Raw genomic sequence first — 18,486 nt, forward strand, 5'->3', positions numbered from 1 at the left:
GTAATCGGGTTTGTTTAATTTAATGAAGTTAATAAACTTATTTATTGTGGGTTGAAAACCCTATGTGCTCACCAGGCTCCCAAGCCTGACCCACTCAGTTTTATGTATTACAGGTAGTGGCGCTTGAGCATAGATATGATGTTTGGACGAAGGATTACGGATATAGGCCTGTAGATATGAAATAATGTAGTAAGGCTTATATTGTACTGTTTATGCTTTTGATCTGTACGAACATGACATCCCAAGTCTTTTAATGAAATAGATTTCTATGGAAATGCTTTTGATAAATCTTTATCATATTTTGTTTTGGGACAAATTCCGCAACGCTTTTATTTAAAATGTTACTCTGATTTTTAAACAAAGCATAAACAAATCGGTCTTTTCTGGCCGTGATTTTGGGGATGTCACAAAATGCATCTGAAGGAAGGGGGTTTGCCTTTATAAAAGCCATCTAAAAATGTGAAGGTGTAACATCTTGTTTCAGATCGTTTGTGATTTCAGGCTCGTGGGTCATAACCCGGGCGTGAGAAGGCTTTGAGGCTTTAAAGGAGAAAGGTTTAGGCCCTTTTTGGATATGGAAAAGGTAGGTTGTGTAATAAAAGGGTTCGGGTTGTGCTTTAGAGCCCAATAGTATCGGTAAAGGCGTTGGCTCGGTCTTTTATGAATTTTGGGTTGTTCGTGGAATTTTAAGGTTGTGATGTGTTGATAGAAGCATAGGTCTTCTCGCCACCTTTCCGTAGATATAAGGTTTCTTAGAAACGGACTTATATCGAAGAAGTTATGATAGTTTGAAGTTTTGGCAAGTTTAGTCCTTATTGAGAAATGGGTGGAAAATTGGGTACGTGGGACGTACACTTGTGTACGCGCAGCGTACTCATGCGCTTTACATGATCAAGGAGGCCACCTAGTACACTGGGCATACTAGGTCCAGAAAGAAACCCTAATATTTTGAGGTAACCCTATTTAAGGAACATGATGGCCTCATTTTCGGCCCCCATTTCTAGTCTCCAAGCCCTCTCAAATCCTAATTTTGTTTCCCCTAGCTTGTGTGAGTTTGGTGGCTAATTTGAGTGTTTTTGGTGAAGCTCTTGGTGAAGAATGAGTCTTGAAGGAGGATAGTTGGTGCTTCTAGCTTTTGGATCTGAGTTCTACTCTAGTTGATGCATCTTTCAGAGGTATCAAGTTCAAAACTTGCTCATTGTTGTTCTAGTTCTTGTTTTGGGTCTATTTTTAGGGTTTTATGTCCCAAGATTGGAACTTTGTGAGTTTGGTGAACTCCAAAGCAAATCTCCTGTTCTTTTAACCGTATTGAGTTGTCTTGATTCATAAAAATGAGAACTTGGTCGTCTAGATCTCCCCATGCATGTGTTAAGATGATTAAAGAGAGTCTTAATGGTTATTTTTGGAAGTTGGGTCCCATTAAGACTTGCAAACTGATAAAGTCGCCAACTTTATTAGTTAGGAGCTTGAAGTGAAGTTTCCCTAAGGTTTGGATGCTTAGAACTGAAGTGGTTAAGTTGAAAATAGAGTTTTTGGATCTGAGCATACACCGTGTGTAAGTCCCAGTACGCCCCGTGTACCGGTCTAGTTTCCCCGATCAGGAGCCGCGTGTATGTTGAGCGTACCAGGGCGAGATGCGTAGTCTCGTTGTGGGCTTGTTGCGTTTTAGGCTTCGTATCCTTAGGCTGTTTTGTTTGGACTTTTCTGTTTGGCCTCTGGGCCATCTGAGATTATTTTTGGGCTAAGAGAAGCCTTGGGCTTAAGATAAGACCCATATGGGGGTTGGGGCCCAATTTAGAAAATAGACTATTAGTGGGCCTTTTGTGGATCTCTTTTTTTTAATTGTTGCAAAGAAAATATTAAAAAAAAAAAAACTAAATTAAAGTGGCAATTTCTTCATTTTAAATGTTTTCAAATAATTTTGGACCAAATTCACAATAAATGAAACCTTTTGGACTCTGGTGCAACTTCAAAAAATTTTAGACCAAATATTCAATTTGATATACACCAAACTTTCAATTTTGTGTATGTTAAATCTCTTTTTTACCCACAGTCCTTTTCATATTGATACATCATCATTCTTTCTATTGTAAATGATATTTAAATCAATAAAATCTATGTTGGTACTTTATCTTATTGTGAAAACGTTTTTTTAATAAAAATAAAACTATGTATATGAAAACAAAAAAGTTACACATCCTGAGAATTTATAACTAGAAGAATGACATGTCTATGAGTGTAGTCTTGTAAAAATGAGATACTAACTTTACTTCTATAACAATGTACACTCTGTATATTATGTAACTATATATACACTAAAAGGTCTTTGTTCTAACAGTAATGAGTGACTGACATATGTAGTACTTTAGGATTAGATTAGTTTACCATATACACATAATGAAACCTTTGTGGGTACAATCGTTTTTATTATTATTATTATTATTAATATGATGACATTGTTTTAGAGTTTTTGGTGTGATTCGATTTTTATATAAAAAACAACAGACCTTAAAATTTCAGTTTTTCAATAGAAACATCATTTTAACTTTTAGAAAAATTCAAATATACAAGCAAACAATTATTTTCAAAACCAGGTCCCAATGATTTTAAAATATTCGGTCCATAGCCCTCACAAACTTTTGTACATGATGAATCGATTATGTTTGTTTGAAAGTAGGTTGCTTAAATGCAACATTTGGTGCAACGCCACAACTCCTTCTCTGATGCTCTAACACGACTTCTTCGGCAAACCAATCCAGTTTTTCAAAATTGGTCTGCTCTCCAATCCTTTTACCCCCAAACAATACCGATTCCACATTTTTCTGTTTCAGCATCTCATCAGCTATTCCAATAAGTATGTTAACATCATTAGGACAAGGATCTTTATCAATATTGGCCCTTTGGGGACCCATGGTGAACCCGTTTGCCTACGAAATAAAAAATTTAATCAACATTATATTAAAACATAAAATGATATGAAAAGTCTTATCTATTTCGGTAACAATATAGAATAAAAATATATATATTTTAGTACAAAGGGAATTTAACTAAAAAGAAATCAACATCATTTTCCATACCCATATGGGTATATTCCCTTTCCAAAGTAAAGAAAACCATTTTTAATCGCTTGCCAACTCTCATTTACATATGGAAATGAGTTAAAAAGACCATCTTTTTCATCAAATGTATTCCACTTTCCAAGATTTTAATGACATATTGACATTGACATCAAATTCAACCCATATAAAAATATTTAAAAAAATAATAATAATAAACCGAAAGTTTTATCAAAGTATAAAAACGTCACTATTTTCGTACCATACAAATCGGTATTTTAACTATTTATATATAGTGATTGACTACCAACAAATGGTTTTCTCCATAACCTTGTATTGCCCTTGTAAAAAATATTTTTTTTGCACGTGTAGTAGACTTTTATGATTATACTATTCTTAATTAATATAATTTATATTTAGATAAATACCACGAAAAAATAGATCAAGAAAAAAAATTCTGAAACGTGAATACGTGATTAATAATAATAAGTCATTTTGTTAAAGAAAATGTAAAATAATTATATACTAACATCTTTTACTTTACATAAGTTTATATTTTCAAAAAAAAAATGGATATGGAACTATGGAAGAGGGAAGATACCTGGATACGGACGTAGTTACTACACCGGCTCTGACCGAAGGCCATGGCGACGGCATGGTCCACCATGTCGGCGGAGCTATCACCGGAAATTCGAGCCATGGGTTGAGCCCAATCTTTAGCCTTCCACCCTTTGACTTGATTGTAATCATAATTCCCTTCTTGAAGTTGACCGGTGCCCAGTGAAAGTACCAAAAGGTCCTCCACCCCGCGCACGAATGGAAATTCCTGCTTATTATGTAACACGTGGGTGATCGCCGCCGCTGTGGGGTTGCTCATGGCTAAACCGCCGTCAACTGCAATACATCGGGTTTTTCCATCGACGGAGTTCATTGGGACAGGTTGGAATAAGTCCGGTTCAGCTGACGTGGCGCGGCAGACCTCCCATAGCCGGAAGTCGAAGCTGTCTGTCTCCATGGCGTCGGCTCGGGAAAAGAGAAACGGAGCTGAGCTGGAGAGGTCGTAGCAGGGGATTAAAACCGGCTTCAACGTGTCTTTTAAGGTCAAACTCTCCCCGTTGACCACGAATGCATCTTTCATTGCGTTTTCAAATGCTGCCGTGGCATCGATGATCCCTCCGTCACCGACTCCGCCTCCGCCGCGGAAAATCCTTTTCAAAAAACCTCCAACGCCGCCGCCGGTGGAACTCGATTTCTTATGATACAACCGTTTCCCTTGCTCCGCCAGAAACCTCCACGTATCCTCCGCTGTGAAAATCGGAACACTCTGGTTTTTGCTTCCAAACAGCATAGCCGTGAACACACCTCCGACACCTGTGCCAGCGGCGACATCGATATAATCGGCGATTCTCGCGTTCGGATTGCCGGATTTTGTTTTCAACGCGTTCTCTAGATGAGCTAGGGCTTTACCTGCGAGAATACTCCGCATTCCTCCGCCATCAATCGAGAGCACACAGATTTTACCTCTCTGGTTCGTCATAGATTGAACACCACTGTCATCAGCCACCAACATTGACGTTGGCGTGACAGATATTTCCGGAGAAACTTGCTTAGGTTTCCAAAGCTTCGAATCGTCGTAACCAAATAAGAACTTGCTTTCGAGGATCGAAAAAATCTCGTAGCTGAGCTTATCGGTGTCGATGCTACGCTCTTGCACCAGTTCCATCGATTCACGATTCGAATCCATTTTTCCCCAAACAGATCTTCCTTACTTCAAATAGCAACAGCTATGAATATGATTTCGTAAATCTTTACACGCAACCTCCTTAAAATCAAAGCCCTAAAGTCTATGTCTACCTCTGCATTCAATTTCCGGACAGATATAGCTTTCAGTTCTTTTGCCACTTTTACTCAATCAACCAGAAGAAGAATATTAGGTAAATCTCACCACATAATTCCCGCCAAAAAAGAAACACGATCTCATTTCACAACCATAGTCATCAAATTTCCTTATCACAATTAAAGAACTTAATATCAGTTCTCTTTCGTTGATTTGAAAGTCAATTCAACATGGAATTCAACAATAACATCAAAAAGGAAAGAAGGAACGAAGAATGAAAAAGACGAGTCTAAAGAAATTCAAGAAAAGTGACAAATGGAGGACGTGAGAAGGAAAGAACACAGCGATTCCAGAATATATGTATTCTTCAAGATTTTATTATTTATATATGAAAAGGAACAGACATTCACCAACAAAAATTTTTATAAACAATAAAAAAATTATATAATATTTGTAAATATCGTCTTCTTCCTTCTAGTCGATTTGTCTCTGTTTCTTGTCAGATTTAACCATGGTCGGGTGTTGAGAGCCATAGTTGACGAGTTTATTTGATGGTGTAAAAATTTAAAATTTAGTCCCTTTTGTTTTAGGTCGTTACATTTTATTCCCTTAACTATATGTAATAATAACTCGGTGAATGATACTAAGGGTATAACTAAGTTGAGCCAAACCGCCTTCTAAGACTTAAGAGGGTGGTGGGTTCGGTAATTGTTAAAGTCCAAACCGCTTTCATTGTGGGTCGGAACATTCTTGATGAAGTCCAAACCTCTTGCTTCAAGGCTTAAAAGGGTGGTGGGTTTGGTAATTGATGAAGTCCAAAGCGCTTTCATTGCGGGTCACAACATTCTTGATGGTCTGCTGGTTGTTAACGAGGTTTGTGCGTGGGCCAAGAAATCTAAACACAAGCTCTTTCTCCTCAAATTTGATTTTGATAAGACTTTCGATTCCATAAGTTGGAATTATTTGGATTCGGTGATGATGCAAATGGGCTTCAGGGGAAAATGGAGATTTTGGATTCGTGGGTGTCTCTCCTCGGCTAGGGCCTCGGTTCTCCTTAACAGCTCGGCTACGAAAGAATTTCAATTTACGGGTGGGGTGCACCAAGGGGATCCTCTCTCCCCGTTTCTCTCCATCATCGTCATGGAAGGACTTCACGTGGCTATGAAGTTTGCAGCTCACTCATATATTTTTCGTGGGATAAAATTGCCTAATAAGGGCCCAACTCTCTCCCACCTTTTTCACACCGATGACGCTCTCTTTTTTGGGAGAGTGGTCTAGCTCGAATTTAACCAACCTTGCCTGAATTCTTAAGTGCTTTCCTGCGGTTTTAGGACTTAAAAGTGAATTTTCATAAATCCAAGGTGTATGACATTGGAGTTTCTAATGATGAAGTATGCAATTGTGCTCGTATCTTGGGGTGTGATGTCGCCTTGTTTCCGTTTACTTATTTGGGTGTTCCCGTTGGCGCTAACATGTTGCTTAAACGAAATTGGGGTGCGGTTGTGGAAAGGATGGATAAAAAGCTCTATTCTTAGAAAGCTAGGTCCGTGTCGTTTGGGGGTCAGATTATGTTGGTTAAATTGGTGCTCGGTAGCCTGCCGCTCTACTATTTCTCCCTTTTTAGAGCTCCTTCTTCGGTGGTTGATGTTTTAGAGAAATATATAAGGCGATCTCTTTGGGCGGTAGTGTGAACAAAAATAAACTTTGTTGGGTAGCTTGGAAAGTGGTTTTGGCTAGCAAAGAGAGAGGTCGCCTAGGCGTTGGTTCTTTGACGTCTCTGAATCTTTCCCTTCTATCTAAATGTATTTGGAGACTAAAAAGGGAGCCAAACTCATTGTGGGGAAAAGTCATCGTTGGGGTCCATAATCTTGAAAAGAATGTTGGTTTCTACGTTAGCCAAAAAACCATCCTCGGGGTGTGGTTTAACAATGTTAAAACCTTGAATATTTTGGAGGAGGTTGGAATTAGTTTTGATTCCGTTTTCAAAATCCATGTGGGCAACGGTCAAAACACTTTGTTCTGGATAGATAATTGGACGGACATCGGTGCCCTCAATGGTCATTTCCCATTGTTATTCTAGCTTGACAAACACAAATTGTGTTTTCTCTCGGAGCGGCGGAGTGAGACGGGGTTAGTTTGGGACTGAAAAAGGAAGACGAGCAGCGTGCAGGAGCTCACAGAGTTGGCTGAGCTCGAGGTTCTGGTTTTGGATTTCTCACCTTCGAATCAAAGGGACTATTGGTCCTCTAGGTTGTCTTGCGATGGTATTTTTATGTCAAACATCTACACGCCCTCATTGATTCTAGATTGACCTTTGACATGGCTAATTATTTATTACTTAGAACCGGAAAACCTAGAAAATTTGGAATTTTTTGGTAATTACTTACTACTTAGTGGTTTGAACTTTGAAATTTTTCATATTGATATTCTGATTTTGGGGGACTGTGACTCATTGAATATAAAACCAAAATTGAAAAAAATTATAGTCTAAAATCATATACAAACTCTAAACTACACTTTGGAAAAAACTGCATGTCAATTCGACTTTAAACGAATGATATATACATGTGTTAACATTTTCATAGACTACAGAGTAGAAAAACATATAGCTAAAAAGTTGGAAAATTTTCAGTTTTGATATCCCGACTTCGGGGGACTGTAAATCATTGAATATTAAACCAAAAATGACAAAATTATAGTCTAAACTCATGTACAAACTTTAAACTACAAGTTGGAAAAAACTACATGTCAATCTGACTTCAAATGAATTAGAGAACTTTCACAAAATACAAAAAAAAACTAAAAAACTAAAAACTTTCAGCTTTGATATCTCGACTTGGGGACTGTAAGTCAATGAATATAAAACTAAAAATGACAAATTTATAGTCTAAAATTATGTACAAACTCTAAACTACACATTGGAAAAAACTGCATATCAATCGGAGTTGAAACAAACGAAATATGCATCTTTTAAACGTTTCACAAAAATCGGGTCCGGCCCTAAAGGTGGTTCCGGTTCCTAACACCGGTTCCGGTTTTTAGACCCGGTTTACCCGGACCCAAACCCGGATTACCCAGAACCCGAATAAAACAAAATTTTAAACCCTGAACCAGAACCAATTCTGTATATTCCGGTTCTAACGGTTCCGGTTTCGATCCGATTCCGGTTCCGGTCCGTTTTCGGGTTCTAAATCGCATCCCTATTACACCCTATGATGCTACCACATTTCACCGATGATGATAATCAATGATGGTCAAACTTATGTAAAATATGAGAGTTGTTACAGTTTTGAAGTTGTCTTTCTAAATTTTTTAAATACTTTGTATTTTGTATATATAAGTTAGATCAAGTTAACTGGACATAACAACAACCTAACAAAAAGTATCTTTTGTAATATGGTATAATTTTTCTTTTTAACTATTGTACTATTATTATCATTTCAAACTATCTATCAAACTTATTAAAATATCAAAAGAAAACTAAAGTATTGTCAAGTCAATGCAATTTACCCATGTATGTTCCTGTCTCTACTTTTGTCATTAATTTACGCAATGATGTTCAAAAAAGTGATCATTTTGGTAACCATAAAACATCAAGGGTAGTAAATGTAACTTCTTGAAAAATCATTCATTCGTATAGTCACCGCCGATGCGGACAAATCCAACGGTCATGATCCATTAGAACCCCAATCTAATTTAGGCGCAGAAATTGATTTGTTTTTGAGCGGACATAAACGGCCGGAAAATGAGTTTGTCAGAGTAAATATTCCCCGGCGGCCACTTGAAACGCCGTTGGCCATATAAACGACGCCGTAATGAAAACGGAGAGCCACTAAATATCCCGGAGCGGGTCACCCGTCCACCTAATTGCCTTCAAGTGGATGACGTACCGTAAAAAAGTCAGGGCCACCTCATTGTTGCCGTTATGTTGGGTCCAGGAAGTGCGTCACCTCCGTTTACCCCTTTGGTTACTGCAAAAAATAAGGAAGAAGGTAAAACGTAAATTTGATTTTGCTTTTGCTTTGGATAAATATTGCGGTACCCTAAATATTTATATAACACGTTTATTTTTTAATGTAAAATGCAATTTTAATATAAAACGTAAATTTAATATAAATTATCCCTATTCTTTGAAAGCAACCAAGAGAGAACCGTTAACATTAGAACTCAACAAGAGGTTCTAGAACCTATTGAGTCTCATAAAAGAGTTACCAAGGAACGTAAACATAGTATCACCTATTATCCGTCATTTGTATGGTAGAATACATCATAAACTAGAAAGATATGGTTTGCTCATATCCAATGGTAATGAATCATTTGTAGACGATAAATGAACCTACTAGTTATCATGAAGTGATGACCGTCTTAGAGTCTACTAAATGGAATGTGGTTATGGAAGAAAAGATGCAATCTGTATATAATAATCAAGTATTAGACTTGGTTGATAAATCACCCGACTATAAAACATTTGGGTGCAAATGAGTCTTAAAAAAGAAAACAAACATAGATAGCAAGTTACATACATATAAAACTAACCGGTGACAAATGGTTACACACAAATTCATGGTGTAACAATGATGAAACTTTTTTACTAGTTTCTATTTTAAAGTCTATTAACAAATGGTTACACACAAACTCATGGTGTAACAATGATGGAACTTTTTTACTAGTTTCTATTTTGAAGTCTATTAGGATATCAATCGTCATAGGAGCATTTCATGACTATTAAATATTTAAATATGAAAGTGGATGTAAAAACTACTTTCCTTAATTGAAAATTTTCAAAGGATGTGTTTATGACACAACGCGAGGCTTTTGTACATCCCAATAATCCAAATAAAGTGTGTAAGCTTCAGAAATCCATTTATTGACCCAAACAAGCATCTCGCAACTGAAATCTTTGATTTGATGAGAAATTAAGGAGTTTGGTCTTTCCAAAAGTGAAGACGAACCATATATATATATATATATATATATATATATATATATGTGAGGGCTAGTGGTAGCGTTATAGTCTTCTTTGTTCTCTTTGTTTATGAAATACTCCTTATAGTAATGATGTCCCTACTTTCCAAAGTATAATACCTTGGGTAGGTAATTGATTTTCTATGAAATACATGGGAGAGGTAGCATACTTTATAGGTATCAAGATCTATAGAGATAGATCTAGACACCTTATTGGGTTGAGCCAAATTACATATACAGATAAGGTCTTGAATAAATTCAAGATGCATGACTCCAAGAAGAGGTTCATACCTATCCAACATGGTTTGGCATTGAGCATAACTCAATTTCCTAGTTCAAATAGGGAACTAGAAAAGATGGATCAAGTATTATATGCTTCTATTATGGCTATCAATCATGTATGAAATGATATTTATTAAGCATGATATGTGGTATGCCTTGAGCATAAAGAGTTAATATCAATCCAATCATGGAGAAACCATGTGGATGGACATCAAGATCGTTATCAAGTAATTGAGAAGCGCAAAAGTCATGTTCCTGAATAAATAGTTAGGAGGAATAGCTCAGAGTAAAGGATTACACTAATGAAAGCTTACAAAACTGATAGAAAAACGACTCCTACTCGTAGTTAGGATTCATGTTCTTATTAAATGGGGGAGTGGTGACTTGGAGGAGTTCCAAGTAAGATACCATAGTTTATTAGACAACATAAGTTAAACCTATTTCAGTTAATGGGGTTGTAAATGATGTTATATAGATGAAGGAGTTCATTAGAGATCTTGGTGTGGTCACATAAGCGCACACAACATATACTTAAAAAATATCACCATGTTGTAAAAAAGTAGACATTATTGTTAGTAGAGTTGTAACAACCCAAATTTGGCTAAATGCAATCATTTTAGTTGCTTTGATGTTTAACTTTTACAATATGCACTTTATTTGTTATGATGATTATTAATTAGAGATTATAATATATGTTAGAGAGAAACTATTTTCATTAATTCATTATTGCATTCCATTTGCATTTTTGTTTACTTCCCTAAATACTTATTTATTCAAAAATTCTATAGTCAACCATTCCTTATGGAAGGATGTAGTGAATTAAGACTAATATGATATGTTAGTTAATTATCTATAGAGACTGCATAGAGATGAGACTACACTCACATATACTTGATAGAGATCAAGTGTTGGAGTAACTAGCACTAAAATATTACTTCATGGAATATGTCACAAGTAATTCTAGGATGTTAATATATTATGTACTTAAATGGAGATATACAAGATTCTCGACTCACTATTTTTTATGCTTTGATGTTCTCCAATGTTGTCCATAAATGGCAGCCATACATGGAACAATCATGTATGACATGATGAATAGGCGGGTCTATGTAGTCAATGTTTAGTTTTTCATTCTGACCTATGGCACTAGTGATATCCTTGGGCCCTTAATGATTTGACACTAATGATAAAAGTATAGCCATACACAAATTGGATTGATTTTGGATTAATTCTATAGTCTTTCGTTGAGGTCGCCATGAATCTCTACCGACAAATAGAATATTGAACGTATGAGATTGATGATATTCCATGGCTATTCTACACATGGATATGTAGAACAAAGTGATATTTGATCACTTATATATAGGATTAGATTATATCTTAGGGTTTTGATCTTAGTACTTGTCATGTATGACATACCCTATGCTATTTTGGGAATGTTGTTATATAGCTGTGTCATGTGCAAATGAAAGTTTGTTAGAAATATGTCCACCAGCATAACAAGTTGTTGACAGTAATAAAAATACATAGGCCTATTGGGTTGCATATAATGGACAACCTAAAATAGCGAGAATAATAAATGTCAAGGTTAGTTTGTTATTCGTTAATACTTTGATGGTTTAAGTAAAACTATAAAAGAGAGGGGCTTGATTTGCAATAGTCATAATTATGTCATTATTCAAATACAGACTGCTTAGTGATCAAACAAAATTTGTTGGGTTTTTTATGCATCTATACACATGATCAAGGTAGAGGAAACAAAACAGAAAACCTACGTGTACATGCACCCTATAATCTAGGTTTTACTAGTTATAACAACCTAGTTTAAAATCAAACAAAGAATGGATAAAGTTCTAAGCTCTTTTTGCTTTGATTGAGACCCTATAATTGCCAGATCTTGTAATGAATGAAGGAACCAATGGAGAATCCCTCTAGTGTAGTCAAACCCAAAACCCCGAAAGCTAATAAGTAACAACCCTTTGAGAGGCTTATTCGAAAATCACTAACCATAGGAGAGATGTTATGATTTTCAACAGTATGAGAGAGGGGATAAAGAGTAGATGATTTTCAGAGAGAATCATCAGCTATGGTTTGATCCTTAACAATCTATAGGCAATAGATAAATCCTTAAGCAATTTAAATTCTCCGGGATAATCCTTACCTTATTCAAAACCTAACTTATGTCTATCAAAGGGACATCAAAACCGTCCCCTATGAGCTTTAACTTATGTCTTTCAAAGGGACATCAAAACTCTAGTGTAGTATAAAACTCAGAAATTGAATTTTAGATCAGTCGATTTTTAGCCGAAACAATCTAAATAAGAATTGAAGATCTCGTTAATACGATCCCAATGATATAAGGACAGTCGAAAATAGACTCCGGATAAGAAAGTTAATGCATTTTACAGGAGCTTTAATAGTCTAAGCCTATGTGAAAAAAACAAAGTCGAAGTTAGCCGACACAGTCTAAAGGAAAGTTGTAGATCTCTTCAAAATCTTTATCGTGATTTAAAGAACGTCAAAAATGGAGTTCGTATGAAGAAGTTACATAATTTTGAAATCTGAAAAACGAAACGCGAGTGTGACGCTCAATGGGTTCTATAAACAGCCAGGTAACCCCACCTGTTATAGGACACGTGTCAGATCATGGATGCATCCACGTCAGCCTAGTTTGCGATGCACAAATCAAATTTTCACCTATAAATACTATGCTTTGTATATGCTCCTCAGATCTTACCCTTAGAGCACTTCTCTCTCAAAACACCCTCCTATAACCCCATTTTTCTTGAGTTTCTAGCCTGCGGCGAAGCCCAACAACACCCTTGAGTACTCAACTGAGTAGTATGCTTCGAGTAGGAGATCTCGAGTAAGTATTCTGCCCACTTAGTTCCCGGTTTTCATCAACAACCTCTGTAAGTTAAGCTACACTTAGTTTATGTTAAGTGTAACTTTTAGTTATAGTCATAATCGTTATTATAGACTTATAATTAAGATTTATTAGTGATTCCAAGTCGTTATATAGATTGATCTACCTATAAGATTTGTCTAGAATGGTCACATTGGCTTGGTTGTTGGATTTCAGAAAGGCTACTCACCAAAATGATCATGCATCCCAATTGTCCTGCCTGGCTAATCCTTACCTGATAGATATTGATGTAGAAATTGAGAGTATTGAAGATCTAGACTGTTATTAGTCACCAGGATCATTAGACTAAAACTTTGTATTAATCATACTTAGGTCAAGTCAAGGGAATATCTAAGGTGTTAGGCGAAACTCTACCTAGATCACCAATCACCCACCTAAGTCAAGTGAGTGCATAGTCCATTTTCATAAACATCATATTGATACAACTATTAATTAAGGTATTAAAAATATGTTACAAAGTTTATATGTGAGATATATGCTTGTTGTCTGGTTATGGTTGTTAGAAGCGTATTTGAGGATATATGATATGCGAACCAGATATGGTAAATATACACTGTAACGCCTGCAGATCCGGGCTAGTCAATTTAGAGGCAATAGAGGTCGAAAACGACTTTTCGACAAAATATTATTTAGAATAAATAATCTTAACCAATTTTTTAGAATATGTCACAAGGTTTCCATACATATAAAGAACGCCGAAATCCGAGTTATAGCGAAGAAGTTATGGCCCGTCGAAGTTTCGCGACGGAACCGACACGACACCGGGAAGCGTAAATAGTGAATTTATGATGGAGGACTTTTTAGCCTTAGTGATCTAAACGAAAGTCGTAGAATATGTTAAACCGAGAAAATCCATAAAAAGAACGCCCAAATCTGACTTCGTATGAAGAAGTTATGGTTTTTCTAAGATTCGGCTTAGCAGTGCACGACCCGAAACTCGAATTTTAGTTCGAGCGGTTTTTGACTTACGCGACCTAAATGAGATTTGAATATCTCATTAATAGGAACTCAACGGTAAAAAGATAGACGAAAACGGAGTCCGTATGAAGAAGTTACGAATTCTTCGCGGTCATTTAACAGTCTAAACACCTCCTACTGTTAAATTTGAGATCGGTCGAGAATTAGCCGACGGAGTCTAAATGAAAGTTGTAGATCATGATTTTACCTACGCGTTGAAAAAAAGAACGTCGAAAACGGAGCTCGTATGCGAGAGTTATGATATTTCTAAGTTTGAAGGCTGATACGCCATAGGGGGTGACGTGGCACCACCAGAATTAGACACGTGGCACCACTAGAAGGCTGCCACATGCCCCAAATCGGCAAGTAGGTCCTTCTACTCAGCGAGTCCATCAGGAATTCAGCCTATATATAGAGGTGTCGGGCATTCACTTCTCTTCACACCTCTCCAACATTCTTTCTCTCTCTAGTTTCTCTCTCTAACCTCCCAACCCCCCCCCCCTAAAAGCCTAGGGAACCTCCCTAGCACCCGAAGGAAGCCCCGAGGCTACCGGAATCCCAAGAAAAGAGCCTTTCGGTTCGGGAACGCCGCTCCAGCGAAGCCCGGTTTTTGAGAAAACCCGCTGTAAGTGAGCTATACCTATCCTATCTTTAGTATAGCTTATGTTTCAATATAGTAATGTTATTAGGACCTTATAAGGAGTATTTGGGCTATTATTATGGGTTATATAAGTATTGTTTAACGCTTATATAATAGTAATAATAGCTAGACTATTAAATTAGTCTCGTCAAGCGTTAGACTAAACTCTAGTGGTATTGATACTAGGTTTTATCGAAGTAAAATTGTTTTAAGAGTATCGAAGCGCTGTCTGAGTACTGAGTCACCACCTAATCAAGTGAGTGCATAGTCCCTTTCATCTTACACATAGATATGAATTATTTTAATATATATACGTGCTATGTGTGCATACTGACTGAATACTTGCTGTCTATGTTGGGTGAAATATTTTTATACATGTTTTACATGATTTAAACTGAATATGTATTTTATATCTACAAAATGTGTTGGGTAGAACATGGGTAGATTTAATAGTTTCTGTGTGACCAAATAATATAACGAGAGGCCTCAATATAGATGTTTTGATGATCCAGTCATCTAGCGGAGTATAGATGACGACCACGGACTTTTCTAGACAGTCCAGTGGAACGCTAGCGGGCTTGCAACCTGTAAGTGTTTATTTGAACTGTGTGTTTATTTGATCTGTGTGAAGTAATCCATCCCCCACATGGTTGCCTTATTTGATATGAATTGCTAAGGAACCCCCGAAGCATGTGTTGTCACCCCGATGAAAGTCCTTAGACTAGATCCCTTGTGTTAGATGTCTTAGGGACGTAAAGTGAGGATAACGGGAACGGGTAATCGGGTTTGTTTGGTTTGATAAAATTAATAAACTTATTTATTATGGGATGAAAACCCTTTGTACTCACCATGTTTCCCAACCTGACCCACTCAGTTTATTTATATCACAGGTGTTGATATGAAGTCACATTACACTGAGAGATTAAAGAGATGTAGATCACTAGTGATAATGAATGGAAGTTCTGTTTATGCTTATGTATCTGTATTAGCGATGACATCCCAAACATTTTAAAAATACATTTCTTGAAAAATGCTTTGATAACATATTTATCATGTTTTACTGGGAACAAATTCCGCAACATTTTTATTAAAAGAAGTACTCTGATTTTTATAAAGCATAAACAAAATCGGTCTTTTTCTGGCCGTGAAAATGGGGATGTCACAGTTGGTATCAGAGCATTAGTTTAAGCGAACTAGGAATATGGAATTTATTTCTAGACTTAAACTTAGAATGCTAAGCAATGATTGTGAGGAGTGTGTCTAATAGATTTAGGTAATACACCTGAATAGACACAAGCACTAGCTTATTTAGGGAAAATTCCTAAAATGCTTTTATGTGCTAAATGATTTATGATGCTAAATGTCTAATCGGATCTATGGTCTGTTGCCTACCGGATCTGGAAATTTTATGTGCTCAGGTTTCTAAACGTTTAATTACGATATTAGAACTGGTATGTAACTTTTCGGAGTAATAAGGAGGATTACACATCTAAATCTTCTCTATCTATATTCTCGTCTTGATGCACTGAACACATGCTTCCGTGAACATAACGTCATGGTGAAGGCTGGTAGCAAATTGTGTAAATGGTGGAAATGAAAAGGCTTATAATAGTGAATGGCATCTATTGGAAGATATCGTAAGAGTGGTATCTTTCCTTTAGAATATGTATGGTAAAATAACAGTGTGTTTAGAAGAGTACGGTACGTCCAAAGTACACCTTCGATCGGCGGGATGATGAAACGATTGGTGTAATTCCTGAAGTTATCCCATCGTATGGAGTTTCCACCGCCAACCGAGTTGAAGTAGAATTAATGATTGAACATACGCATGAAAGAAGTCCTAGTAGAGTCTAGAGAAATTTTTATGATTGTTTGGACACATTTATATGTGTTAAAAATTGTTTTTTTTTTGTGATAATGGCTTGGAAAACTGCGAGACAATACTTGGGACGAGTATGAGTAGGTGTGAATGGTAGTAGAGGCCTATACTACCGGAAGCACATGACTCACACTTGGATCAGGGAAAGTCACAAGGTTACCAAGAAGCCAATAACTGATTCTGTTTTATTCAGGCATGTCGTTACCATCATTTCGGTAATGACTAAGAAGATTGTTGTTATTCCGACCCTAGTGGTCATATCAAATTGAGTTCGACTACGATGAGTATGATACGTGGTTCCGAGAACCAAGTTCGATGTAGCATCTGACTTAAACCAAAAAAAAAAAATTGAAATGAAAGCTAACCAAGGCGATCAGTAGAAGTATCGCGATGATTGTTAAAGAAGTTGGTAGCTATAAATGATACATATTGAAATGTGAGTGTATCACATTAGAATATGAAAGAAGGTATACCCTGTTTTGGAATTTGACTCTAAGAGACCTGAGTCTAAGCATTGCAACATACGATGATAGGTCATTAGAATATGACACATCGATCCATAGTAGTAATAAAAGAAATTATCTCAAGTTCGTATCCAGTGAGGATCGAAATTGTGACTTGAAGGTCATAATTTGGAGTCTAGCCTAAGGTAGAGAGCAGGTGCACGATCAAGTACTGCTTACAGTCAATGCGTCTAAGAGATAGACTTGAAGGAATATAGAAGTTATAATTATTACCTAGGATGAAGAGATGACGTATGGAGTCATTATACGAGGCCTGTTTCGTTAATGATTCCGGGACGTAATCATCCTAAAGGGGAGATAATTGTAAGGCCCGCAGATCCGGGCTAGTAAATTTAGAGGCAATAGGGGTCGAAAACGACTTATCGACAAAATATTATTTAGAATAAATAATCTTAACCAATTTGTAGAATATGTCACAAGGTTTCCGTACATATAAAGAACGCCGAAATCCGAGTTATAACGAAGAAGTTATGGCCCGTCGAAGTTTCGCGACGAAACCGGCACGACACCGGGAAGCGTAAATAGTGAATTTACGATGGAGAACTTTTTAGACTTAGTGATCTAAATGAAAGTCGTAGAATATGTTAAACCGAGAAAATCCATAAAAAGAACGCCCAAATATGACTTCGTATGAAGAAGTTATGATTTTTCTAAGATTCGGCTTAGCAGTGCACGGCCCGAAACTCGAATTTTAGGTCGAGTGTTTTTTGACTTACGCGACCTAAATGAGATTTGAATATCTCATTAATAGGATCTTAGCGGTAAAAAGATAGACGAAAACGGATTCCGTATGAAGAAGTTACGAATTCTTCGCGGTCATTTAACAGTCTAAACGCCTCCTACTGTTAAATTTGAGATCGGTCGAGAATTAGCCGACAGAGTCTAAATGAAAGTTGTAGATCTTGATTTTACCTACGCGTTGAAAAAAGAACGTCAAAAACGGAGCTCGTATGCGAGAGTTATGATTTTTCTAAGTTTGAAGGCTGATACGCGATAGGGGGTGACGTGGCACCACCAGAATTGGACACGTCGCACCACCAGAAGGCTGCCACATGCCCTAACTCGGCGAGTAGGTCCTTCTACTCGGCGAGTCCATCAGGAATTCAGCCTATAAATAGAGGTGTCGGGCATTCACTTCTCTTCACACCTCTCCAACATTCTTTCTCTCTCTAGTTTCTCTCTCTAGCCTCCCAAACCCCTCCTAAAAGCCTAGGGAACCTCCCTAGCACCCGAAGGAAGCCCCGAGGCTCCCGGAATCCCAAGAAAAGAGCCTTTCGTCTCGGGAACGCCGCTCCAGCGAAGCCCGGTTTTTGAGAAAACCCGCTGTAAGTGAGCTATACCTATCCTATCTTTAGTATAGCTTATGTTTCAATATAGTAATGTTATTAGGACCTTATAAGGAGTATTTGGGCTATTATTA

General features: G+C 37.0%; 1 protein-coding gene across 1 annotated transcript; it reads right to left on the bottom strand.

Moving 5' to 3' along the window:
* Positions 1-2,601: 2,601 nt before the first annotated feature.
* LOC145070423 (patatin-like protein 6) lies at positions 2,602-5,230 on the bottom strand. The gene is made up of 2 exons (XM_079017368.1): positions 3,658-5,230; positions 2,602-2,927 (listed from the first exon to the last, which is right to left on the bottom strand). The coding sequence occupies exons 1-2, from the start codon at positions 4,798-4,800 to the stop codon at positions 2,658-2,660; spliced, it is 1,413 nt and encodes a 470-aa protein (XP_078873494.1). The 5' UTR covers positions 4,801-5,230; the 3' UTR covers positions 2,602-2,657.
* Between the last annotated feature and the right edge of the window lie 13,256 nt (positions 5,231-18,486).

This window comes from Lactuca serriola, chromosome 8 (genome assembly GCF_051521515.1).
Source record: "Lactuca serriola cultivar US96UC23 chromosome 8, Lser_US96UC23_V15, whole genome shotgun sequence".
Taxonomy (NCBI): Eukaryota; Viridiplantae; Streptophyta; class Magnoliopsida; order Asterales; family Asteraceae; genus Lactuca; species Lactuca serriola.

Bases quoted from the DNA above. Each gene is read 5' to 3' on its own strand.
- LOC145070423 (XM_079017368.1), bottom strand. From the start codon at position 4,800: ATGGATTCGAATCGTGAATCGATGGAACTGGTGCAAGAGCGTAGCATC. The intron at 2,928-3,657 runs GTATCTTCCCTC...TTTATTTCGTAG, and splicing joins GTAACTACGTCCGTATCCAG to GCAAACGGGTTCACCATGGG.